At 37.5% G+C, this 23444-nt stretch overlaps 1 protein-coding gene across 2 annotated transcripts in view; it reads right to left on the reverse strand.

Moving 5' to 3' along the window:
• The window catches only part of LOC124551101 (zinc finger and SCAN domain-containing protein 31-like), a 185529-nt gene that overhangs the window by 85170 nt on the left and 76915 nt on the right, over positions 1-23444 (reverse strand). For both annotated transcript variants that reach the window (XM_047126030.1, XM_047126031.1), the window contains exon 5: positions 10162-10263. In XM_047126030.1, coding sequence (XP_046981986.1) covers positions 10162-10263 — 102 coding nt within the window. The remainder of the gene's footprint in view (positions 1-10161; positions 10264-23444) is intronic.

A 23444-nucleotide genomic window follows, 5' to 3' on the forward strand; every position in this document is an offset into this window, starting at 1 on the left:
CAATTGTAACAGTGCATGTATCTTACGAGTCTCATTTGTATAGTCAAGAGAGATGTATCACAAGGAGTGATTAAAAGTTAAGTATATTCCAAAGCTACGTATTTTCTTTATAGCAGTCATAACGTATCCTGTTCCAGACTTGACGCCAGTCGGCGTGTGTGTACGCGTGCCTTTCGGCTCCCTTCGCAGTGTGGCGTAGCAAGCTTGTTACGCCACAACACACACTACACGGCACCTGGCTCGAGGCTCTCCTCAAAGTAGCCACTCTGAAACAGTTCAGTGCGTCGTCGTGGTGCCGCCTACTGCTGCGGGTGCAGCGCGCTGCACGCAGAGCACAGTGGTCTTCCCTCTGGTCAGTGGAGGCCGGTCTCCTCGTGACCACCGCTGCCGGCAATCGATTACAGCTAAATTCCTGCAGAGTCCTTCTGCAATATCGCAGAAGGGACGTCCGGCTTCTCGTAGTCCTACTGCGTGACCCCGTTCCCATTCAATGAGGTGCTGATAATGGCATCTTTGTTACCGTGAAGGCATTTTTGACTAAAGTCAACTCACCGTGTCCAATCTCAAAGATAACTAATGCTTACAACCACTACAGAGCATATTTAAAGCAAGCCCGACTTGCATCCTCACAGTGACATCACTGGTGCCGCTCGTACGTAACTGGCACGAAATTTGAATAGAACATTATCTTTCCTATGTAGAAACAGGCCTACCAACTTTTGTTCGTATCACACGACTCCTCAGTGCTGTGATATTTTTCCCGTCCGGGTATTTTCGGAGGGGTGTGGAAAATACCACGAACAAATCAAATAGTTGACATACTGATATCAAAGAGATGGGCATCTGATATGGAAAATGTGTTCCCTTTCCAATGTGATTTTGATTCTGATCATTACCTAGCAGGAGCAAAAACAAAGCAGAAACTTGCCATGGCTGCCAAAGGAAATAGCACCAGGATAAAAAAATGAAATACAAAACAACTGAAAGTTATGTTAACTGTTCAAAAGTATTGAAAGAGTTCAAATTCCTAGGGATTCAAACATATAGTAAGCTGTTGTGGAACCTTTAAAACAGTATCCGAAATAATTTGTAGTTTAACGTGAAAAGTAGTCTACGACACTACGGTATTACTTTTTCGGGGTAAATCTTTTGATTCTAAAAGGATATTCTCGGCTCAAAAAGGGATGGTTCGAACAATACGTGATGCGAGTTCATACGTGATGCGAGTTCGAGAACCTCTTGTCGACTACTGTTCAGTAGTCTGGGAATTCTGACACTGGCTTCTCAATACACATTTTCTTTAATGTTGTTTGTTGTTAACAATATCAGCTTATTCCCAAGAGTTAGCAGTTTTCCTTCAGTCAATACTAAGCAGAAATCCTATCTGCATTCGGAACATACGTCCTGGAATCTTGTGCAGAAAGGTATCAGTGTTCTGCTCCATCCATTTTCAATAAACTGGCACAAGAATTCGAAAATCTAAGCATTGATACACAAACTTTCAAGTCTAAACTGAAGAGTTTCCTCATAGCTCACTACTATTCTGAAAAGGAATTCCTGGAAAAATTAAACTAATTCCTGTGCTTCGTTCTTGATTATGTTTATTTAAATTTATGGCATGTCATCTGCAGAGGATTCGTGTATTTTTCATTTTATTTATTATTATTCTTGTTTTATAATTTCAAGTACTGACTCGTTCCATAACCATGGAGACTTGATGCTCAATTTGGTCCTGTGGAAATATATATATATATATATATATATATATATATATATATATAAAATAAAAAAAACAGAGCACACTGCAACAAGAGTTACAAGCAAATAATGGTGGAGACCACAAGGACAAAGAACAGAACTATATTAAAAATGCTATGTTGACAACAGCACATCAGATACTGGGTGAAACAAGGAAACTTAAAAATGAAGAGTGGTATGGTCAAAAATATAAGCAGATAGTGGAATGGAAAAAGGAAGCAAGGTTGAAATGCTTACAATGAAATACGAGATCAAACCAGGCATTATATAATGAAATGAGAACAGAAGCAGCAAGGGCATGTAGGAGGAAAAAAAGCAAAGCCGTAAAGAGAAAGATAAAGGAGACAGAAGAGCACTACCGAAAGGATGCAAGCAGAAAATTTTGCAAGGAAATTAAAGAAGGAACTAAAGAATATAGACTGAAAAGAACAGCATGTAAGGACAAAGAGGGAAATTTGCTGACAGATAAACAAATTGTCCAAGATGTCATGCATAGATGGAGAGAGTACTTCAAGGGAATTTTGGGGAATGATCCTGCTTGAAGCGAACAGCTACCATATTACACTGTAGATCCAAAGATAGAGGAACCCACATTAGAGGCCGTACAGAAGGTAGTGCACTGTCTCAGAAATTACAGAACACTATGAACTCATGGAATAACTGCAGATCTGTTGAAAAATGGGGGACTTCGTCTCCATAAGTGAATCGACAAACTCATCAAGTTAATACGGAATCAGAAAGGATCATGGAAGAGCAGACCTTAGGTGAAATTCAATCAATACATAAAAAAAGACGTAAGATTTGCTGTTCGAATTGCCAAGGAATTATGCATATAACCTAAAAAATTGTCTCTAATATTATCTACAACCGGCTAGCTCCGCACGCAGTAGAGATTCTAAGAAAATATCAGTCTAGATTTCAGTCTAATAGGTCAACAACAGGTCAGATATTTGTGCCGAAGCACATACATCAAAGGCACACAAGTATATTGAGCTTCATAATCTCTATGTAGACTTCAGGGAGGTGTCTATGGTCTTGATAGTGCGAAGTGCTATACAATTTGTCACTTCTTGGTATATCCTTTAAGTATGTTTCAGTCACTCCAGCAACACTGGCTGGTTCTAAAGCTGTCGGCACACAGACTGTGCTTCTGAATGACAACATTAAGAGTGCCAAGCTCACCGTCCTACTGAATGCTCAGAAACTATGCAACTTGTCCGTACAGTATGTGTATCTCAATGTGGTATACACATCACAGCGCGCTCCAGTGGAAATTGTTGGCTGTGTCTAACTTGCGATCACACAGTTTATTTACAAAATGGATGAGTACAAAATTCCTATGTTAGCTTTAATGCACATTTCCTCCCTTGTCCATATGCCAATAAACGTTAATAACCATGAAAATGTTATAAGGCAGAAAGGAATGAACAGTGAAACCTCACGTAGCAAGCATAATTTGTTCCAGAATATTCCTCATAATGTAAAACACTCATTAAGTGAAACAATTTATCCCATATAAATTAATGTAAAATATGATAGTGCATTGCATGTAGAAAAAATACTGACAGTTTTATCTTATTCATGCCATTTATTCAATACATACAGTATTATGTACTTTATCATACATGAAACATAACTAATTCTTTTTTACTAGGAAGATATCTATAGGCATTTGTTTCCGCCGAAAATGCGACACAGCATTATCGTCAAATAAATTTGTAGCGTGCATAGCCATTGCTTTATTGGGGTGATGATTTACAATGTACCATGCAACTGATTATCATGGTTTCAGCATTTCTCTTATTGCGCCAGGAGATTACTTCTTTCCTGTTACCGCCTCCTACTCCTACTCCTCCTCCTCCTCCGAACTCCTCTCCGCAACTTCCTGGTGTGAAACACACTGCATGTCCATAAAGCCATCAGTGATCATTTCTTGGCTGTGACCTTCCATAAGCTCATCATATCAGTGTTATCCACTTCTAGTCCCCTGCTCTTGGCCAAAGAGACAATCTCGTTGACTAAAAACAAAACAGGTACTGACTCACAAATACCTCAGGTCATATTTGACAACACACATTGGCCAAAGCTTATCCAAGCATATGTGAGAGTTCTCTTGGTTACCTCTTCCCAACCCTTTTTGATGATGTTGATGCAGGCAAGGATGTTGAAGTGATATTTCCAAAACTCAGTGACAGATTGAGATTGGTAGCTTCAGCCAACTCAAAGCAGTGCTCAAAGAGTGCTTTAGTGTAGCGCTTCTTTAATTTAGAAATAGTCTGCTGGTCCATAGGCTGGAGTAATGAAGTGGCGTTGGGAGGCAGAAATTGGATCTTGATGAATTGAAATTCTGCAAGGAGATGGTAATTTAGGACTGAAGAATGGCCAGGAGAATTGTCCATAACAAGCGTGTGTAAAGGGACACCCTGCTCTGGCATTACTTTTCCTCAGCAGAAATATTTTCCAATTTTGAAGAGGTTAATATTATCTCAAATATTTTTATAAAAAAAGATTCATATGATTTTGTACACGATGTGTTATACTTCAAGCTAAAATCTGTAAAAAGAAATTTACTTTATTTTCTTTGTTACAATCGATATGTACTAGCTCTGAACGTAGAGTTGAAATAATTTTTTTTACAGACGATCGAAATTACGAAATATTTGACACACTTAAAATTTCTATTATTAATGATGCAATCTGATACTATTTATTATGTTTATTTCTGGATTCATTTATAAAATAATAATATATTAACAGAAATTAATTTGTCAAGAAAATTTGTAAACCCTTTGGAATATTGTTATTACTGCAGAGTGAAGTAGTAGTGGGCACGCCTCTGATGTGCTCGGACTTCTTTTTATATTTGGGAAGAACAATGTAATTTCAGCTTTGTTAATGTGAAAATTCAAAAGACAGTGTGATATAGAAAAATGTGAGGGAATAAAATATTCGTGAAAGCAAAAATACAGTGTAGGCATTCTTCAACTGTAACCATGAGATCGTAAAATATGAAAATTTCAAGCTTCAAGAATCAGCCCCTAGACGTGAAGAACTGGAGTCAACTACAAGATGAAAGAAGACAAGCAAAGAGTTTATTGTAAATCTTACTCCTCTCATATTTTTGAAAAAAAGAGACTTTACCATCGAAAATAGGAGTGACAACAAAAATTTTGGGAGGGGGAGATTACAAGTGGCAGATTCATGTAAAACAAACATTATCACCATATGACCAAATACTTCATTGATTCAATCACAAAAAAGATTGTGTGCCATCCAAGCCTTGTTGTTGGACCTTCAAATCATATTTAACCCGCTCTTCTGGACTTTACACTTCTTGAAGGCTCACAGGTTTAATTTTCAAGTCGCTGCATTGGCACAGAACAGCACTGAGGGACAGTTTTTCCTTGGCTTGTGACCGGGCAATGCATTCTCTTCTGCTGTTATAAAGGTAAGCTTCAGCATCTTTTTCCAGAATAGACCCATCCTGTAACAACCAAAAACCTGTTCTACATCTACATGAATACCCCGCAAATTACATTTAAGTGCCTGGCAGAGGGTTCATCAACCCACCTTCACTATTCTCTGTTATTCCAATCTCGTACGGCGCACGGAAATAACGAACGCCTGTATGTTTCCGTACGAGCTCTGATATCTCTTATTTTATGATGGTGATCATTTCTCCCTATGTAGGTCAGTGTCAACAAAATATTTTTGCATTCGGAGGAGAAAGCTGGTGATTGGAATTTTGTGAGAAGATTCCGTCACAACAACAAAAAAAGCCTCCGTTTTAATGATGTCATGGCAGATAACCCTCTGAATCTACGAGCACCTTGAAGTAGCTGATAGAGTTCTCTCCTGTCTTTGTGTCAGAGCTGCCTGCTTTAACATGCCTCACTACACTGTCGATGCCGGTTGTTCTCTTAAACTTGTGAACCAGGCACGGCTTCCCTTAAACACGTCTTTGGCCACTGACAATCCTGGGGTCTTCTTAATGAAGTCAGCAAAACTCCTTCTCACTTCCTCACAAATTATGTTCTATTTAATAGTGTCACCTCGCAATTGATTTTCACTTATCCATTTAAGGAGCATCCTTTAGACATCATACAGAATACAAAACCATAGTTTATATATTCTTGTCACTCCGTTTGAAGCATCTATCTCCTTACTCTTGTCCTTGTTCTTGAGGATAATGCAAACCATTGATGTAGACGGACTGTATGTGCATACTAAATCAACAATGCTCACATCACATTCGCGTTTTTCAATTATTTTACGTTTCATTTCCAAGGCCATTTTCTTTCTCTTATGGTTGTCTTCTTGTGGCTTTATCCTTGGTGACACTTCTACAAAGGTTATTAAAATTTGCACACACAAAAAAACACTGTGTTAACCAAAGTTTAGAAACATATGTGACTACAAACTGCACTGAGGCGGTAGCAGAAAGAGTGCTGTACCCAGACTGCCCTACATACTAAAGACACTGTTTATATGCCACTGCCGACAATGAGAGTGTTCGTACTGTTATACGTCTCCCACGGGACACGCAAACACCTGCTGACATCACACTAAATTGTCATCACTCATTTGTCTACATCTACAAAGATACTCTGTAAAACCCACTTAAGTGCAAGACAGAGGGTTAATCAAACCACCTTCACAATAATTCTTTATTATTCCAATCTCGAAGAGTGTGCGAATTAAATGAACACCTATATCTTTCCTCACGAGCTCTGATTTCCCTTATTTTATTATTATGATGATTGTTTTTCTCTATGTAGCGTTCAGTGGAGAAAGTTGGTGACTGGAATTTCGTGAGAAGATTGCTCCACAGTGAAAAATGCCTTTGTTTTAATGATATCCACACCAAATCCCATATCAAGTCCGTGACACTATCTCCCCTATTTTGGGATAATACAGAACATGCTGCTCTTCTTTGAACTTTATCGACGTACTCCATTAATCCTATCTGATAAGGATCCCACACCGCGCAGCACTACTCCAAAAAGAGGACGGACAAGCGTAGTGTTGGCAGTCTCTTTAGTAGCTCTGTTACATTATCTAAGTGTTCTGCCAACAAAACACAGTGTTTGGTTTGCCTTTCTCCACAACATTTTCTATATGATCTTTCCAGTTTAAGTTGTTCATAATTGTAATTCCTGCATTTTCGTTGAATGTATAGCCTTTAGATTAGATTGATAAATTGTGTAACTGAAGTTTAACACATTCCTTTTAGTACTCATGTGGATGACCTCACATTTTGCATTATTTAGGATCAATTTTCTCACCTTCAGGTATCTTTTCTAAATCCTTTTGCAATTTGTTTCGATCTTCTGATGAGTGTACCAGGTGATAAACAGCAGCATCATCTGCAAACAACCTAAGACAGCTGCTCAGATTGTCTCCTAAATCATTTACATAGATAAGGAACAGCGGGGGTCCTATAACACTACCTAGTGAACTGCAAGAAATCACTTCTGTTTTACTGTATGACTTTCCGTAGTTACTATGAGCTGTGAACCCTCTGACAGGAAATCACGAATCCAGTCACATAACTGAGACGATATTCCATAAGCACACAATTTCACTACAAGCCGCTTGTGTGGTACAGTGTCAAAGGCCTTCTGGAAATCTATAAATACAGAATCAATTTGAAATCCCTTGTCAATAGCACTCAACACTTCGCATGAGTAAAGAGCTAGTTGTGTTTCAAAGAACGATGTTTTATAAATCCGTGTTGACGGTATGTAAACAGACTGCTCTCATCGAGGTAATTCATAATGTTCGAACATAAGATATGTTCCAAAATACTGTTCCACACTGACATTAATGATATGGGCATGTAATTTAGTTGATTACTCCTACTGCCTTTTTTGAATATTGGTGTGACCTGTGCAACTTTCCAATGCAACTCATAATGCAAAGCATCACTCATTACAAGAGTAATTTTGTTTACATTTCGTTTTGCTTATTATGCGAATCACGTGTTATGGGAGGTACTCTTTAAGCGAGGTTCTATGTACCGTATTGAGTAAATATGGACATTGGCTTATAAAAGTTCCATTTCAAATACTGTGATACAAATTTGCAATAGCTCTCTACATTAGACACAAATTATTTCATCATTCTCACTTTTTAGTAAGATCCTAAGGTCATTCTTACTTGATCACTGTTCGTATTCAGTAGCAGAACCTTTACAAGATGTGAAATACAAAACTTAAAACAGGAATTGTAAAATGTCTTACAGCAAGTAGTGCAAGCTGTCTTGTAGAGAAAGCCAATCAAACAAATTCACTCCTCAGAAACAGCACACTTATCTTCAGATAAACATTGTATATTTCAGAATATAGTTTTATTAAACTAATAAAGAATCAGATGTCATTAGTAAATGTGAACATTGGCAAAAAATGTTTGGATCTACTGAGATGCAAGCCAGAGAGATATGAACTGATACATGACAATTCTGCAGCTGTACTCTACACCGATCGTGAACAACTTGTGAACATACTCCTATAAGCTTTAACTGTATATATGTTATTAACTAACATTTAATTATAAAAATGCATTTTTGATAGATTCTCAATGTGCTGTTGCCTTGAAAATGCATATTTTCATGGTATACTACTTACAATAATTCTTTAACCACCAACATGACATTTGTAATTTTATTATAACAAACAATACAATTAAAAATAGGTTTTTGAGATCTCTTCAGTTTGTTGATGCTTAGAAACGGCATATGCTCCTCAACTGAAAGCCAAAATGGCGATTCTGTACAGAAGAGAGATGCCGTGCATGTGATGCAGGTGGTTTCTCTAATTCCTTTGGTTTGTGTTCAACTTCACATTCAGAGTATCTGACATGCTAGATACTGCTATGCACATTTGGAAAGACTCCCTAACATGTTACACCCCCCCCCCCCCCCCATGCTATGATGTCAGAAACTCTGCATGCTCAACATTCGAATGCACAGTTCGAGTGCTGACAGCTTAAGGGGACTTATACATGAATAACTGTCAAAAAAATCGATTTGTTTATTTTTGGCTTGAAAAATTGTCTTTAGTTTTCTGAACGAGAAAAAGTTTACTTCTAGGAAAATGGACCACAGAAAGTACCAAAATTAGAGGAATTTAAAATTATCCATGTTGACGTTATTAAATAGGCAAATGACGTTGCACTGCCAGACCAGTTGTGACCTTCACAGGTGAAACATGGACATTAACATGTACTGACAAGCAGCAGCTCAAGATATTTGAACGTGGGATTCTGCGCAAGATGTACGGGGCAGTTCAGGATAACCAGGTTGGACATATCTCTCACAGAAAGTAGAAACATCCACCTCAGCAGCATTAGCTTAATTTGTGAATGTATGACAACCTTGTATTTTTTGGGTTATCAATCTGGGAAAAGACCTCATCTTATAATAGGATATGTATTTATTAACAAATATAAATGTTAATTAACAAAAAACTGTATAATATTTTAATAAAAATATATTTTAATTACTAATTGCATAAATGACACTAATCACAAGGAATTCAAATTTGGTGCAAAAATGCAAACCATGAAATGGAACATAAAACAATTTTCGATTTATGGAGACTGGACATTAATATGATGATTCTTTGTTTCTTCACTTAACAATAACATATTTCACTGATATCTATCAAATTATAATTTATTTTCTTATTAGCAGTAATTCAAAATAATTAGACATTATTTTATTAAAAACATATTTAATATATGATAATTAACATTTCTATTTGGTAATATGTACAGAATTTAAATAAATGTAAAAATGTTTTGCTTCTAGCGAGATCCAGTGCCAGTCTTCTACCAGTGTAGGGTAGAGCTATTGCTGATTATGTTGATAGTGGAAATCTTCCAATCCTTAAAGTTGGATTTATTGAGTTATTTGAATATTACAACATACTGCTTTACAAAATCGATATCTGGACAATGCCCTTCAAATCCTACAAGTATGAAGAAAATCTTAGATGACCAGTCTGTAAGGCCCTCTAGTAAGTACAGAGACTGACATAGCCAATAAGAAAGGAGCAATAAACATCAGCACAGAGACACCCTACACCACGAAGGAGCACTCCAGAAGAAGTAAAAATTGCTTATACTACAATAAGCACTTGTTTCCACACAGAGGTTTATAGGACCTTTTTTTCTACTTTTGAAAAGTATTATCTATCACAAGACTATCTCTTATGAGGAGTATACTGCATTTAGTGCTGCATCTTTTTGTTACTAGACAGTCCCTTCCCACTAGACTACCTTAACCTGAAGGTTTCCATGCAAAACTAAAATTCTACAGGCAGCCAATTAATATAAAGCTTGACCTTCCCTGGCTGTCAGCAGCACACCAGCAGCAGACAGGCGGCGGGGGAACAGACTCACCTTGATGTCCTCTTCCTCCACTGGCTCCTTGTCTACCTCATTCTCAATTTTCTCAACAATGAATGTGCTAGGCCCGACAATATCTTCTGAAGTTGAACATTCCTGAAACAGTTTTAAAAATTTCTTCATAAAGGCAAGAGAAGTATAACAAAAATGATGCAAAGTATTTTATTTAAATCATGGATGCTAAGGGAACTGGATCAGGAAAACAAGCTAGAGACAGAAGAAGATGAGTTTTGCTATTTTTGCAGCAGAATAACCGACGATGGCTGAAATAGAGCAGAAACAAAATATATACTGGCTATAACAAGAAAAGCATTTCTGAAAAAGAGGAATATGTTGACATTTAATATAAGTCTATGTGTTAAGAAGTCTTTTCTGAAGGTAATTCTCTCTAGTGTTTAATGCTACAGATTGGTATACAATTTGATCCTGTAACTTTAGCGATGAGACCCATACACAGATCATGGGAATGACAATATTCTTAGTTACTGTGAACTTTCTGTTTTTCATAATTTCGATGCTTTATTAGATGGTCAATGCAATTAGACTTACAAACATACTATTTGATATCATAGTATTATTATTGTATATAAATTTATGAATTATGGGTGATTCTAGGATACTTCACATTTTGTAAACAACTCGGAAATATTTAGACTATTTCTACTGAACATCTAACGGTAGCAATTATAATAAAATTTTCCGCAAGACACTTAAGTCTCATCTTTATCTACAATACTGATGGAAGCCGAAGAAATGAATTAAAATTTGTGCCACGGCCAGTACTCGAATCCGGGTCTTCTTGCTTACTGGATAGAAATGTTGACCATAGTGCTGCAGTGGTGTAATGGTCAGCATTTCTGCCTGGTAAGCAAGAACACAAGGGTTCGAGTCCCAGCCATGGTACAAATTTTAATTCATTTCTTCAGCTTCCATCATTAACTGTAGCAAATTGTTCACTTTTTTTCAAAATCTTAGAGAATATGCTAGTAACAAGATCCATTGAGGAATTAAAATGTAAATTAACTTTTATTTGTACAAATTATTTATAATATGCAAGTCCCTAAATTTCAATCTGAAAATGTTTTACTATCAAAATTAAACTTACACAAGATTTTTAACTATATTTTCTTATAACAAATCCTATGTTAAAACTATAAAAGGTTTATAGTTTTAAATGAAATTCCACGTACACATCTAACAATACTTTGTAATATCAGAACAGTAAGTTCCTTATACTGTGGCGCCACTGCCCACAAACGAAGTATAGCATTATACAGAGTATAGTGCGGTTGTTGTTGTACTTTAGGTGTCGTTACTTGTTGCCATAAATGTGTAATGCATTATGTTTCTTTAAGTATTATAATAAATGTAGAGCAATTTTTAAAAACCCATGCAGTTACCACATACCCAGACAATTTACCAATACTGAATAAATTTTCATAGTTACTATCATTTATGCATTTGCCATTCAAACTTCTCTCTCTAGGTGTGGTACATTGGAGTTGTTCCAATAGAATCACCTTCAGCTTTTCAAAGTTTATTGTTTGCAACAATTATGAAATTTGTTATTTCATGAAGTGTCGAATGGTAGATACCACAAGTGTAGCCTTGTATAGTAATGATACAAGGATGATAAGTGGTCGACGTAAGAAGAGAATAGATGCTTTTCAAATGTGGCGCTGGAGAAGAATGCCGAAGATTAGGTGGGTAGATCAAATAACTAAGGATGAGGCACTAAATCAAATTGGAGAAAAATAAATTTATGGTACGACGTAGCTGAAAGAGGACTGTCCACTTCCTTTGAGTTGTATCCATTTAAACAAGTGCCTTTAAGGAGGTGATTTTCGCTATGAATATGGTACAGCAGAAGTAATACACAGAACATTTATATCATGGATTCTAATGCTTTAGATGACCTGAAGCAATGTGAAGTTGGATTGCAAAATTCACACCTCTCCCCCATAGGTTGACTTACTTGGCATGTACAGCCGATCTTCTTCTGTTGATTTCCGGCTACGAAAACTTCTTCTCCAAAGAACACTGCTGGTTAACAGGAATTTACAAGACTCACTCTCTACTTTTGAAATAATTTAGTGCTCAAAGAATACTTTTAGTTCAGTCTTGGTATATTTCAACTTCCATAAATAATATATTCACCAATTCTCACATCAATATTCGAATGTTTACAAGCCAACCGATTCATCTCGCATTAGACTCGATAAAATACATCTTAAATAAAGTTGGTTTAACAACCACATAATTTATGAACCTGTCTTGCCCCTAGCGAGTCCAATACTTGAAGTACTTAAAAATCTATAATCAATTGTTCAGTTTTCTTTAACAACAATCACAGTCACTAAAACAGCAAAGAATACTACACAATTACTTCTTGTTCTTTCATCACAGCTTCTGTGGCACTAGCGGCAAACACTTGTTGGCGTCGTTCAACCGCCACGCTTACAGTCTTCTCATAACGAACTTCCAACCTGCACACAGAAACAGGTGGCACAGTAGATACGTTTCCACTCTCCCACTTATATTTAAAATACCGTGTGTTTGAGATGGTAGAAGAACAAGTGGTTCTAGAATTTACACGGAAATTCTCGAAGCACTACATATCCCTCACCTCAGCTCAAACATGCGATATTTTATACGTAATCACCATGTATATTAATATCCCACGTAATACTAATTCACATTGTAACTAGGATACATTATATTTCTTTTAATAATCGTGAACAGCCTTTTATTTAATACTTAGCTCTTCTTTTATCATTCTACTTCGATAATAACAACTTGAGCATTTCACCTAATGTTGGGAGTCAGTTCTTTTATATCTAGGAATCGTGTGAACAACATTTCTGATTTCGAACCGTAAACTCCAGGTGTCATAGACAACTGATTAATTCATCCTTCATTCTAATTCTTTGTACTATTTTTTCTTTAGCATGTACTAGTTTCATTATTCACAGTAGTTTCACAGGAACTCTGGGCAAATGAAAGTGTTCTTTCTGTCAGTCACAACACATAATAATGCTACTGGTACATAGAATTCAATCTTACTAGAATCATTCCTATAAAATGTGTGACTTCTGTCACAATACTGTCCTTTACCCCTAGGATCAGTAGCTATACCTTACATGTGGGTTGACCCTATGAGTGCACTTCCTCCTCCCTTTCTGGTAGGTACGCCCCATCGTAATACATCCCTATTCATCAGGCCACAGGTCGTCCTATCTCTATGTTCATACGTCTGCCTTATATCCTCAGCAAATGCCGGGTATGCCTCCCTTATCCCTTGTGAGTAGGCCTCATGGTTCATTGCCCTAGTATACATACATTTCGTGTATACTATTATTAAATATTTCCTGGTAAAAATAAAAATCTATTTTACACTTCATTCTCCCTTCTTAATACTTCACTTATACCTTGGAGTCCTCCTCTACTTTTCAACTTCTTTACTCTTAACAGATACTATGTCTACCTATACTTCGACTTGACATTCCTCAATAATTATCACAATCGATTCCTCTCTGGTTTATGCTCTCTTTCCTTGCTCACACCTTCTTCTTAAATACTCAACGTGGAATCCTCCTAGTTTTTTATATGTATATTTATATGCGATATTGAATTGTCATAGTTATTTGTTTGTGTGCATATTTCCCCAATGCACACATACCTTTCCCTCCAACACTTGACGGTTCTCACCTTTTGACAGGTTTCTAGTCAGTAGTTTCATTGTTTGCATACCTGTGTATCTTTATGTGTATGCTGATGTATGTTTGTGCAGCCTGATTCTTCGGCCTTCTTATGTGAAGAGAAGTTGTAGGTTATTGGAAACCACAGAAACCAGGAAGGACTTCTGCGATAGAAGTAGATGAATATGGAATGAGGGAGAAATAGATAGATCCTCAAACGAGAAGTAACAAAGGAAAAAAATAGATGCGGTTGCTAAGATCGAAGAAGAGAAAGAAGACAGCCCCAAAGACAGGAAACCATTCCCACCCCCCTTCTCCAGGATACCTACCTTTCCAGTACTTGAGTGAGAAGCCACAGGAGGTATGTTGTTAAATTGTCTCCTACAGAATGGGCAGTCTCACCTTCACCCTTGAGGTCCATGAAAGAAATCTTAGCAACCCCTATGGAAATGGCAAATGGTGAAGAATCAGGCACACTTGTTAGCGAGGGTTGTCTGAAAGGTGTGATGTGTGTTTAGTGTTAGCCATGACTTATCTGTAAGTGTAAATCGTGCTTTTACCTACACTACCCACCCCTTTCAAAATTGATATAAACCCTCCCGTCTATATCATATCTCATGAAAGTTATAAAATATTCTATACAAAATAGAAAATTATACACTACGATAAAACAGTTGTTCTGTTCGGCATATTTTTTGTCTAGAGATCACTGTTTATCCGTGGTTCTCTTATGCCAGTCTTTACGTTATGGTCATATACAGTTTTCTAAATACTAAAATTATAGGATAGTTTAAGAATTCAGTAACAGACTACAGAATAGTTTAAGATTTGAAGGGAATTCGGTGCAGGGGAACTATTTTGGAAGAAATGCCGAAAACAATTCGGTATCCGACGGTCGTCACTTCGCCTGTTAACACAGAACGTTAACATCCCTGTGGGATATACAACTTTATATCCTTTACATAGTATTTTCCCTTCTCTGATCCAGTTGTAGGATGTCCTACCGTTTGTATTCGGAAAGGTCGTTTACATTTCTTCAGGGCAGAACTCTGAAGATGTTATTTTACCAGAACTAGATCAATGACCTTGTACTCAGGTTCAACCGCTTTCTCATTATGTTTACTCGCTCTTTGTTGTGCCTTTTCAACTAAATTTATGGAAACTATTTCCTGATTAAGATCGTAATCTAAAGTAGGTTGTTCAATTAAAACATTTAATCAGAGGTTCTCCTACAACAGGTTTCCCTATTACTTCTAATGGCGTTAATCCAGTTGGTAAATGCAGTAATTCATTTAAAATACGCTCAAAGTCTTTCATTTTCATTGTCCATTAAGAATGCCATTCATGGCAGTAGGTGCGGCATAATTTCCCAATTTCTTTCACAACTCTTTCACTCGGATTCAATGACGGTTTATAGTTGGATATTAATACTTGACGAATATCTTCCCAAACTAGAAATTCTTTAAATTCGTTACTGACAAATTGTGGTCCATTATCTGTGAGAAATTGTTTCGGTTTTCCTACCTCCAGAAAGTACTGTTGCAAACAGTCCGTGTACTTACTCTTTTGATAGGATATAACTTAACATACTTTGACCGGCATTCTATGATGAGTAAAATGTACAACACTGCTCCCTTTCCTTTCGGAACCGGTCCAAACCAATCAACTGCTGTAAGATCGTGAAACAATTTAGGAATAATCGGGTACATTCTGTATTCAACATGAGTGTTACTCTCTTTCACCTTCTGACAGATCTCACAGGTTCTGATTTAAGATGCCACTTTACACCCTAGCTTCTTAAAATAATAGAACTTATTCATGTGGGCTATACACTTTTTTATTCCGAAGTGTCCATATCCTGGATGAGCATACCATACAATTTCGTCTTCCATCAACTTCGAAATGCATATGCGCCAACGTTGTTATGTTATACTGTCTCTCCAAAACAAATTATGCCCTATAATTTTCCACTTTTCTGCTTGATTAGGAGGTAAGGAAATACTGATAAACATAGCAAACATTTCTGAAAAATAGGGATCATGATGGATGTTGTCTGCTCCTTTTCAAGCCATCTCTTGTACCCTGGTGTGCTAATATTCTGCTGTCAAAAAATTAATTGCAAAAATTACGCCTGGTCCTTCCATAAGTTTTAACTCTTCCATGCTTACAGGCAACCTGGACAAAGCATCTGGTACAATATTCTCAGACCTTTTACATACTGTATTCTAATCTCATATTCCTGTAGGAACAACATCCATCTAATTAATCCACTATGTAACAATCTACTACTCATTAGAAAAGATAGAGCCTGATGACCTGTATAGACACGGATTTCTGACCCCCATACTAGTGTTTGAAATTTCTGGATACTCCATACAATTGCTAACCGTTCCTTTTCAGTAGTCATGTAAATTAATTCATGTTTATTCAGACTACAGCTAGCAAAGGCTATGGTTCGAAGTTCTCCATGATCTAGATCCCACTCTCCTTCGAATAGTTCTCCAGCGATACCATACTCAGATGCATTGATCGAAATATTAAATAGCCCACCCATAATCGGATGATGTAGTAGAGGTGATTCTACTAGCGTTCTCTTGATGTTTTCAAATGCACCATTTGCCTCTTGATCTCATACCCACGGTATTCCCTTTCTTAACGAATGTAAAATTCTTGGGTCGTCCAGTTCTTGGCTTCGTATATATTGTCTATAGTATCCGGCCATAACTATAAATCCCTTCAATTGTCCTATGTTTCTAGGGGGAGGACATTCTTTAATAGCTTTTATGCATTCAAGATCCAGTCTGATCCCCTGCACCCCTGAAATATGCCCAAAAACATAAGCTCTTGCCACGCAAAGTGTGATTTAGACAATTTCACTGTAATACCTTTTTCTTTAAATTTTTTTAGGGTCTTACTCAAAGTTAGACAATGTTCTTCCCATGTAGCTGAGATTTTGAGGATATCATACACATATATTATTAAATCCTGTAACAAATCTCTCCCTAATGCCTCATCCAACGCATGTATAAATACTGATGCTGAGATATTAAGTCCAAATGGTAACACATTGAAATGATATGATTTACCATCAAACAAAAACACGGTACACTTCTTTGATTCGCGATGTAACCTAATTTTCCAATATCCTGCAGTCAGGTCCATCATGCTAAAAGAAACCTTGCTTTGGGTCTGTCTCTATATGCTTATTCAATGTACGCGTGTCTAGCACTAACCGTACACCTCCTGTGACCTTTTTTACCACTACTAAAGGGTTATTCATGATGCTAGAACTACATTCTATTATTTGTTGTCAATCATTTTGTCAATTTCCTCCTTAACTGATACGTTCACCAGTATTAGATATGGCTTACAGAAAAATGGAGTGTCATCTTTGATTTTAAACTTCCATATGTAATCGCTGATATTACCGGGACAATTGGAAAATAATGTTGTTGTTGTGGTCTTCGGTCCTGAGAATCTGCTTAGTGTATTCATCTCTTGGTCTCCCTCTACGATTTTTACCCTCCAAGCTGCCCTCCAATACTAAATTGGTGATCCCTTGATGCCTCAGAACATGTCCTACCAACCGATCCCATCTTCTAGTCAAGTTGTGCCACAAACTCCTCTTCTCCCCAATTCTATTCAATACCTCCTCATTAGTTAGGTGGTCTACCCATCTAATCTTCAGCATTCTTCTGTAGCACCACATTTCGAAAGCTTCTATTCTCTTCTTGTCCAAACTATTTATCGTCAATGTTTCACTTCCATACATGGCTACGCTCCATAGAAATACTTTCAGAAACGACTTCCTGACACTTAAATATATACTTGATGTTAACAAATTTCTCTTCTTCAGAAATGCTTTCCTTGCCATTGCCAGTCTACATTTTATATCCTCCCTACTTCGACCATCATCAGTTATTTTGCTCCCCAAATAGCAAGACTCCTTTCCTGCTTTAAGTGTCTCATTTCCTAATCTAATTCCCTCAGCATCACCCGGCTTTATTCGACTACATTCCATTATCCTCGTTTTGCTTTTTTTATGTTCATCTTATATACTCCTTTCAAGACACTATCCATTCCATTCAACTGCTCTTCCAAGTCCTTTGCTGTCTCTGATAAAATAACAATGTCATCGGCGAACCTCAAAGTTTTTATTTCTTCTCCATGAAATTTAATACCTACTCCAAATTTTCCTTTTGTTTCCTTCACTGCTTGCTCAATATACAGATTGAATAACATCGGGGATAAGCTACAACCCTGTCTCACTCCCTTCCCAACCACTGCTTCCCTTTCATGTCCCTTAACTCTTATAACTGCCATCTGGTTTCTGTGCAAATAGTAGATAGCCTTTCGCTCCCTGTATTTTACCCCTGCCATCTTCAGAATTTGAAAGAGAGTATTCCAGTCAACATTGTCAAAAGGTTTCTCTAAGTCTACAAATGCTAGAAACGTAGGTTTGCCTTTCCTTAATCTAGCTTCTAAGATAAGTCATAGGGTCAGTATTGCTTCACGTGTTCCAACATTTCTACGGAATCCAAACTGATCTCCCCCGAGCTCAGCTTCTACTAGTTTTTCCATTCGTCTGTTACGAATTCGCGTTAGTATTTTGCAGCTGTGACTTATTAAACTGATAGTTCGGTAATTTTCACTCCTGTCAACAACTGCTTTCTTTGGGATTGGAATTATTATATTCTTCTTGAAGTCTGAGGGTATTTCCCCTGTCTCATACATCTTGCTCACCAGATGGTAGAGTTTTGTCAGGACTGGCTCTCCCAAGGCTGCCAGTAGTTCTAATGGAATGTTGTCTACCCCTGGGGCCTTGTTTCGACTTAGATCTTTCAGTGCTCTGTTGAACTCTTCGCGCAGTATCACATCTCCGATTTCATCATCTACATCCTTTTCCATTTCCATAATATTGTCCTCAAGTACATCGCCCCTGTATAGACCCTCTATATACTCCTTCCACCTTCCTGCTTTCCCTTCTTTGCTTAGAACTGGGTTTCCATCTGAGCTCTTGATATTCATACAAGTGGCTCTCTTTTGTCCAAATGTCTCTTTAATTTTCATGTAGGCAGTAGCTATCTTACCCCTAGTGAGATAAGCCTCTACATCCTTACATTTGTACTCTAGCCATCCCTGCTTAGCCATTTTGCACTTCCTGTTGATCTCATTTTTGAGACGTTTGTATTCCTTTTTGCCTGCTTAATATACTGCATTTTTATATTTTCTTCTTTCATCAATTAAATTTAATATTTCTTCTGTTACCCAAGGATTTCTACTAGCCCTCATCTTTTTACCTACTTGATCCTCTGCTACCTTCACTACTTCATCCCTCAGAGCTACCCATTCTTCTTCGACTGTATTTCTTTCGCCCATTCCTGTCAATTGTTCCCTTATGCTCTCCCTGAAACTCTGTACAACCTCTAGTTTAGTCGGTTTATCCAGGTCCCATCTTCTTAAATTCCCACCTTTTTGCAGTTTATTCAGTTTTAATCTACAGTTCATAACCAATAGATTGTGGTCAGAGTCCACATCTGCCCCTGGAAATGTCTTACAATTTAAAACCTGGTTCCTAAATCTCTGTCTTACCAATATATAATCTATCTGAAATCTTGTATCTCCAGGCTTCTTCCATGTATACAACCTTCTTTTATGATTCTTGAACCAAGTGTTAGCTATGATTAAGTTGTGCTCTGTGCAAAATTCTACCAGGCGGCTTCCTCTTTCATTTCTCTCCCCCAATCCATATTCACCCACTATGTTTCCTTCTCTCCCTTTTCCTGCTCTCGAATTCCAGTCACCCATGCCTATTAAATTTTCGTCTCCCTTCACTACCTGAATAATTTCTTTTATCTCATCATACATTTCATCAATGTCTTCATCATCTGCAGAGCTAGTTGGCATATAAACTTGTACTACTGTAGTAGGCATGGGCTTCGTGTCTATTTTGGCCACAATAATGCATTCACTATGCTGTTTGTAGTAGCCTACCCGCACTCCTATTTTTTTATTCATTATTAAACCTACTCCTGCATTACCCCTACTTCATTTTGTATTTATAACCCTGTATTCGCCTGACCAAGAGTCTTGTTCCTCCTGCCACTGAACTTCACTAATTCCCACTATATCTAACTTTAACCTATCCATTTCCCTTTTTAAATTTTCTAACCTATCTGCTCGATTAAGGGATCTGACAATCCACGCTCCAATCTGTAGAATGCCTGTTTTCTTTCTCCTGATAACGACGTCCTCTTGAGTAGTCCCCGCCCGGAGATCCAAATGGGGGGCTATTTTACCCAAGAGGATACCATCATCATTTAACCATACAGTAAAGCTGCATGCCCTCGGGAAAAATTACGGCTGTGGTTTCTCCTTGCTTTCAGCCGTTCGCAATACCAGCACAGCAAGGCCGTTTTGGTTAGTGTTACAAGGCCAGATCAGTCAATCATCCAGACTGTTCCCCCTGCAACTACTGAAAAGGCTGCTGCCTCTCTTCAGGAACCAAATGTTTGTCTGGCCTCTCCGTTGTGGTTGGACCTACGGCACGGCTGTCTGTATCGCTGAGGCACGCAAGCCTCCCCACCAACGGCAAGGTCCGTGGTTCATATTCAATTATATAAATCTAGTTTTTGTGCATTGGTTAATATTGGAGACTCATTTACTTTGTTTTGTATGTCAGCTCAATGTGGTACGCACTCTACATTATCGATCTCTGGTAACAATTGTGCTGTAGCAGTTAATTGTAAACATTGAAAATCAGCTGTTTGTTTTGCAATGTAATTGTCAGTCACAAATGGTATCCAACACCTACTGTCATCTTGGCCAAAACAAAGATTTTCCTCGAAAGTCAATATGACATTAAATTCTAACAACCAATCTAGGCCAAATAATACATCCCTCTTAATATTTTCTAATATTAAAAGTGTTTGACGAAATCTGGTATTTGCAATGTGGCAGTTCACAAGGGTTTTGTGTTTCACTACCTTGCCTGTCGTTCCGGTTATGCCAACTATGTAAACTCCAGTTACTGGTAATAGAGGTAAGTAATGTTTTGTCTGTATCGTGTTAAAGAATGCTCTAGAAACGAGTGACACCTCACTCCCTGAATCTATAAAATATGTTAACTTCAGAAGTTTCCACGGTTACTGCTATTATTGGTTGTGGATTACTGGTAGTCAAGCTTGATTCTTTCAGTAGCAACCATTGTTTTGTAGGTATTTTGTGCATGAAATTAACATACTTATTATGAACCAGGCCTCCTAGTGTATCTCTACGACCTGGACTCCGGCCCTGGATCCAGATCGCACTGTGTTTTCCTCATTATTGGTAATTACTGGCTGGTTACCAAATCAGGTATTACGTTACCACTTTGTACTCTATTATTACTTGGCACAAATTCCTATGAAGTTATAGGCCCTAAATTCGAAGGTGGATGCTTTTTCTGATAATTATCATTACCATTATTCCTGTTACACTTGTGCACTCTAGCTAAGTTGGCCTCAAGTTTTTTAAAATTATTACTATTATTCCTTTTGTTGTTATGATTTTCACTTTGGTGTACTTTCTCGTTGCGGTCTTTATTTAAGGCATCCAGTGCATCCACAAAGGACAACAACTCTTCTACTGTCTTCCACCCACTACATAATATATCTTTCCTCATGTAAATGGGTAATCGTCTTATTAAAATTCGAACTAATCCTTCTTCCTCCATTGGCTTAGGTAAGTACTTCACCCGTGTTAAATGCCAGGCGAAATACCTCCTCGTTGTACCCCACGTATTACTGTAATACTTCGGGTCCCACACGTCTGATATTAATTTTTTCTGGGCACTTGATAGCCAGTACTTATCATTAAACTTCTTCTGAAAATCTCCCCAAGAGGAAAAGTTCTCAATGTTTACTGTACCCCACTCTGGGGCCTCCCCTAATAGATACCCCCACAGCAAACTCAATCTTTTTAAATCCTCCCAGTTCTTGGGCAAGGCTTAGTTGAACCTTTTCAAAAAATGAGTAGGACGTACTTCCGTGTCTGGCTTAAACTTATGGAATTTCCTAGATAATCCTGAACTGGCTCCCCACTGTAAATCCGTCATTAGCTCACTAGTCAATACCACATTATGACAAGCCACCCTATTATCTATTTTGTCCTGAATAAGTTTGAATTCTTTCCATAGTCCATCCATACCTCTCTTGGTATTACTAAGCTCAGAAGATAAAACAGGAGATATGTTCTCGGAGATTACTCTCGCGGCAACTTTTCGGTCTATCATCTCTTCTACCTGTTCCTCCAGACTGCTTATATTTATTATGTCCTAGTTTCTCTTTGAAGTTTCTGCCTGCAATTTGTGAATGGCCTATTGGTCTTGTCCCACTTTTCAACATTTTCTTTTAAAGTATGCAAACTCTGCTTTACAGCACCAAATGTAACATTACATACAGCTTGAAATGATCCTAATTTTTCACTCAGTTCAGTTTCTACACTATTACATTTATCTTCAATAACAAATTCTATCTTTTTTTGTCAAATTCTGGAATTGGTCATTCTGCCTCTGATTAAACTCAGTGAACAGTTGATTTACATAACTGCTTAAAGAACTAGTTAATTCACCTTTCAAATCTAGTTTCAGATTTTCTACTTTAGTAGTTAAAGTGTCAAATTCAGTCTTCAAATTTCCCATACGTTCACATAAATTACTTAAGTCTTTACTTTGTGAATCTATCTTAGCACTTAACAATTCTAAAGTTTAATTTTGAACATCCATTTTATTATTTAATGGAGTATTCACTGTGTCTATTGCTCTACTTAATTTAGCTCTCTGTGCATCAAGTTTTTCACTTAAAGTTGCACTTATTTCATTTCTCAAAGAAACACCCTGGTCATTTATTTTATCATTTAACTGTAAACTCTCAGCTTCTAGTTTGGCATCTAAAAATCGCAATTAGTTCCTTTCTTAAAGTCGCTGAATCTGCACTTTGGGCTTTGATTAAATTTACTACTTCAGACCAGTCTGGCACCTCCTTACTCACTTTCATTGCCATGGCTGTTTCTGAAGTCCCCCCCAAATTCTCTGTGTATTATCCATATTTCTCTTAATTTTTTATCTAGTGATCATTTAACAAATTAACTCTAACCATTATAACTACACTAATACAGTCTAGTGACCATTTCCTTCAACATTATACTGGAACAACTATTGTTTTTGCTCACCCAGCATAGAGTTTTTGGCTGCGTCGGTAAGCAGGTATGGAATTAGCACCGGTGAACAGTAACTGGTACCAGTAGCGTCGGTTGCTGGTTTCTGTGTCGGCGTCGGTGTGCAGATGCAGAATCACCACTGGTTAGCAGCAACTGGCGCCGGTGTTGACGGATGTTGTCTCTGCATCTGCGTCCCGGCGGTGTGTGCGAGAACTGTACACTCCCCACATCGGATCTTCTTAGTTGAATTATTCTTGTTGTACCTCTTCTTAGTCTAGTACGTCAAGGTCTTCTTTCCGTTCCTTTAATGTTATTACTTTTGCACGTCTTTCACTATGTTGCATTTACAAAATTTTTTATTTAATTTTTGGACTTCATGCA

This window comes from Schistocerca americana, chromosome 9 (genome assembly GCF_021461395.2).
Source record: "Schistocerca americana isolate TAMUIC-IGC-003095 chromosome 9, iqSchAmer2.1, whole genome shotgun sequence".
Taxonomy (NCBI): Eukaryota; Metazoa; Arthropoda; class Insecta; order Orthoptera; family Acrididae; genus Schistocerca; species Schistocerca americana.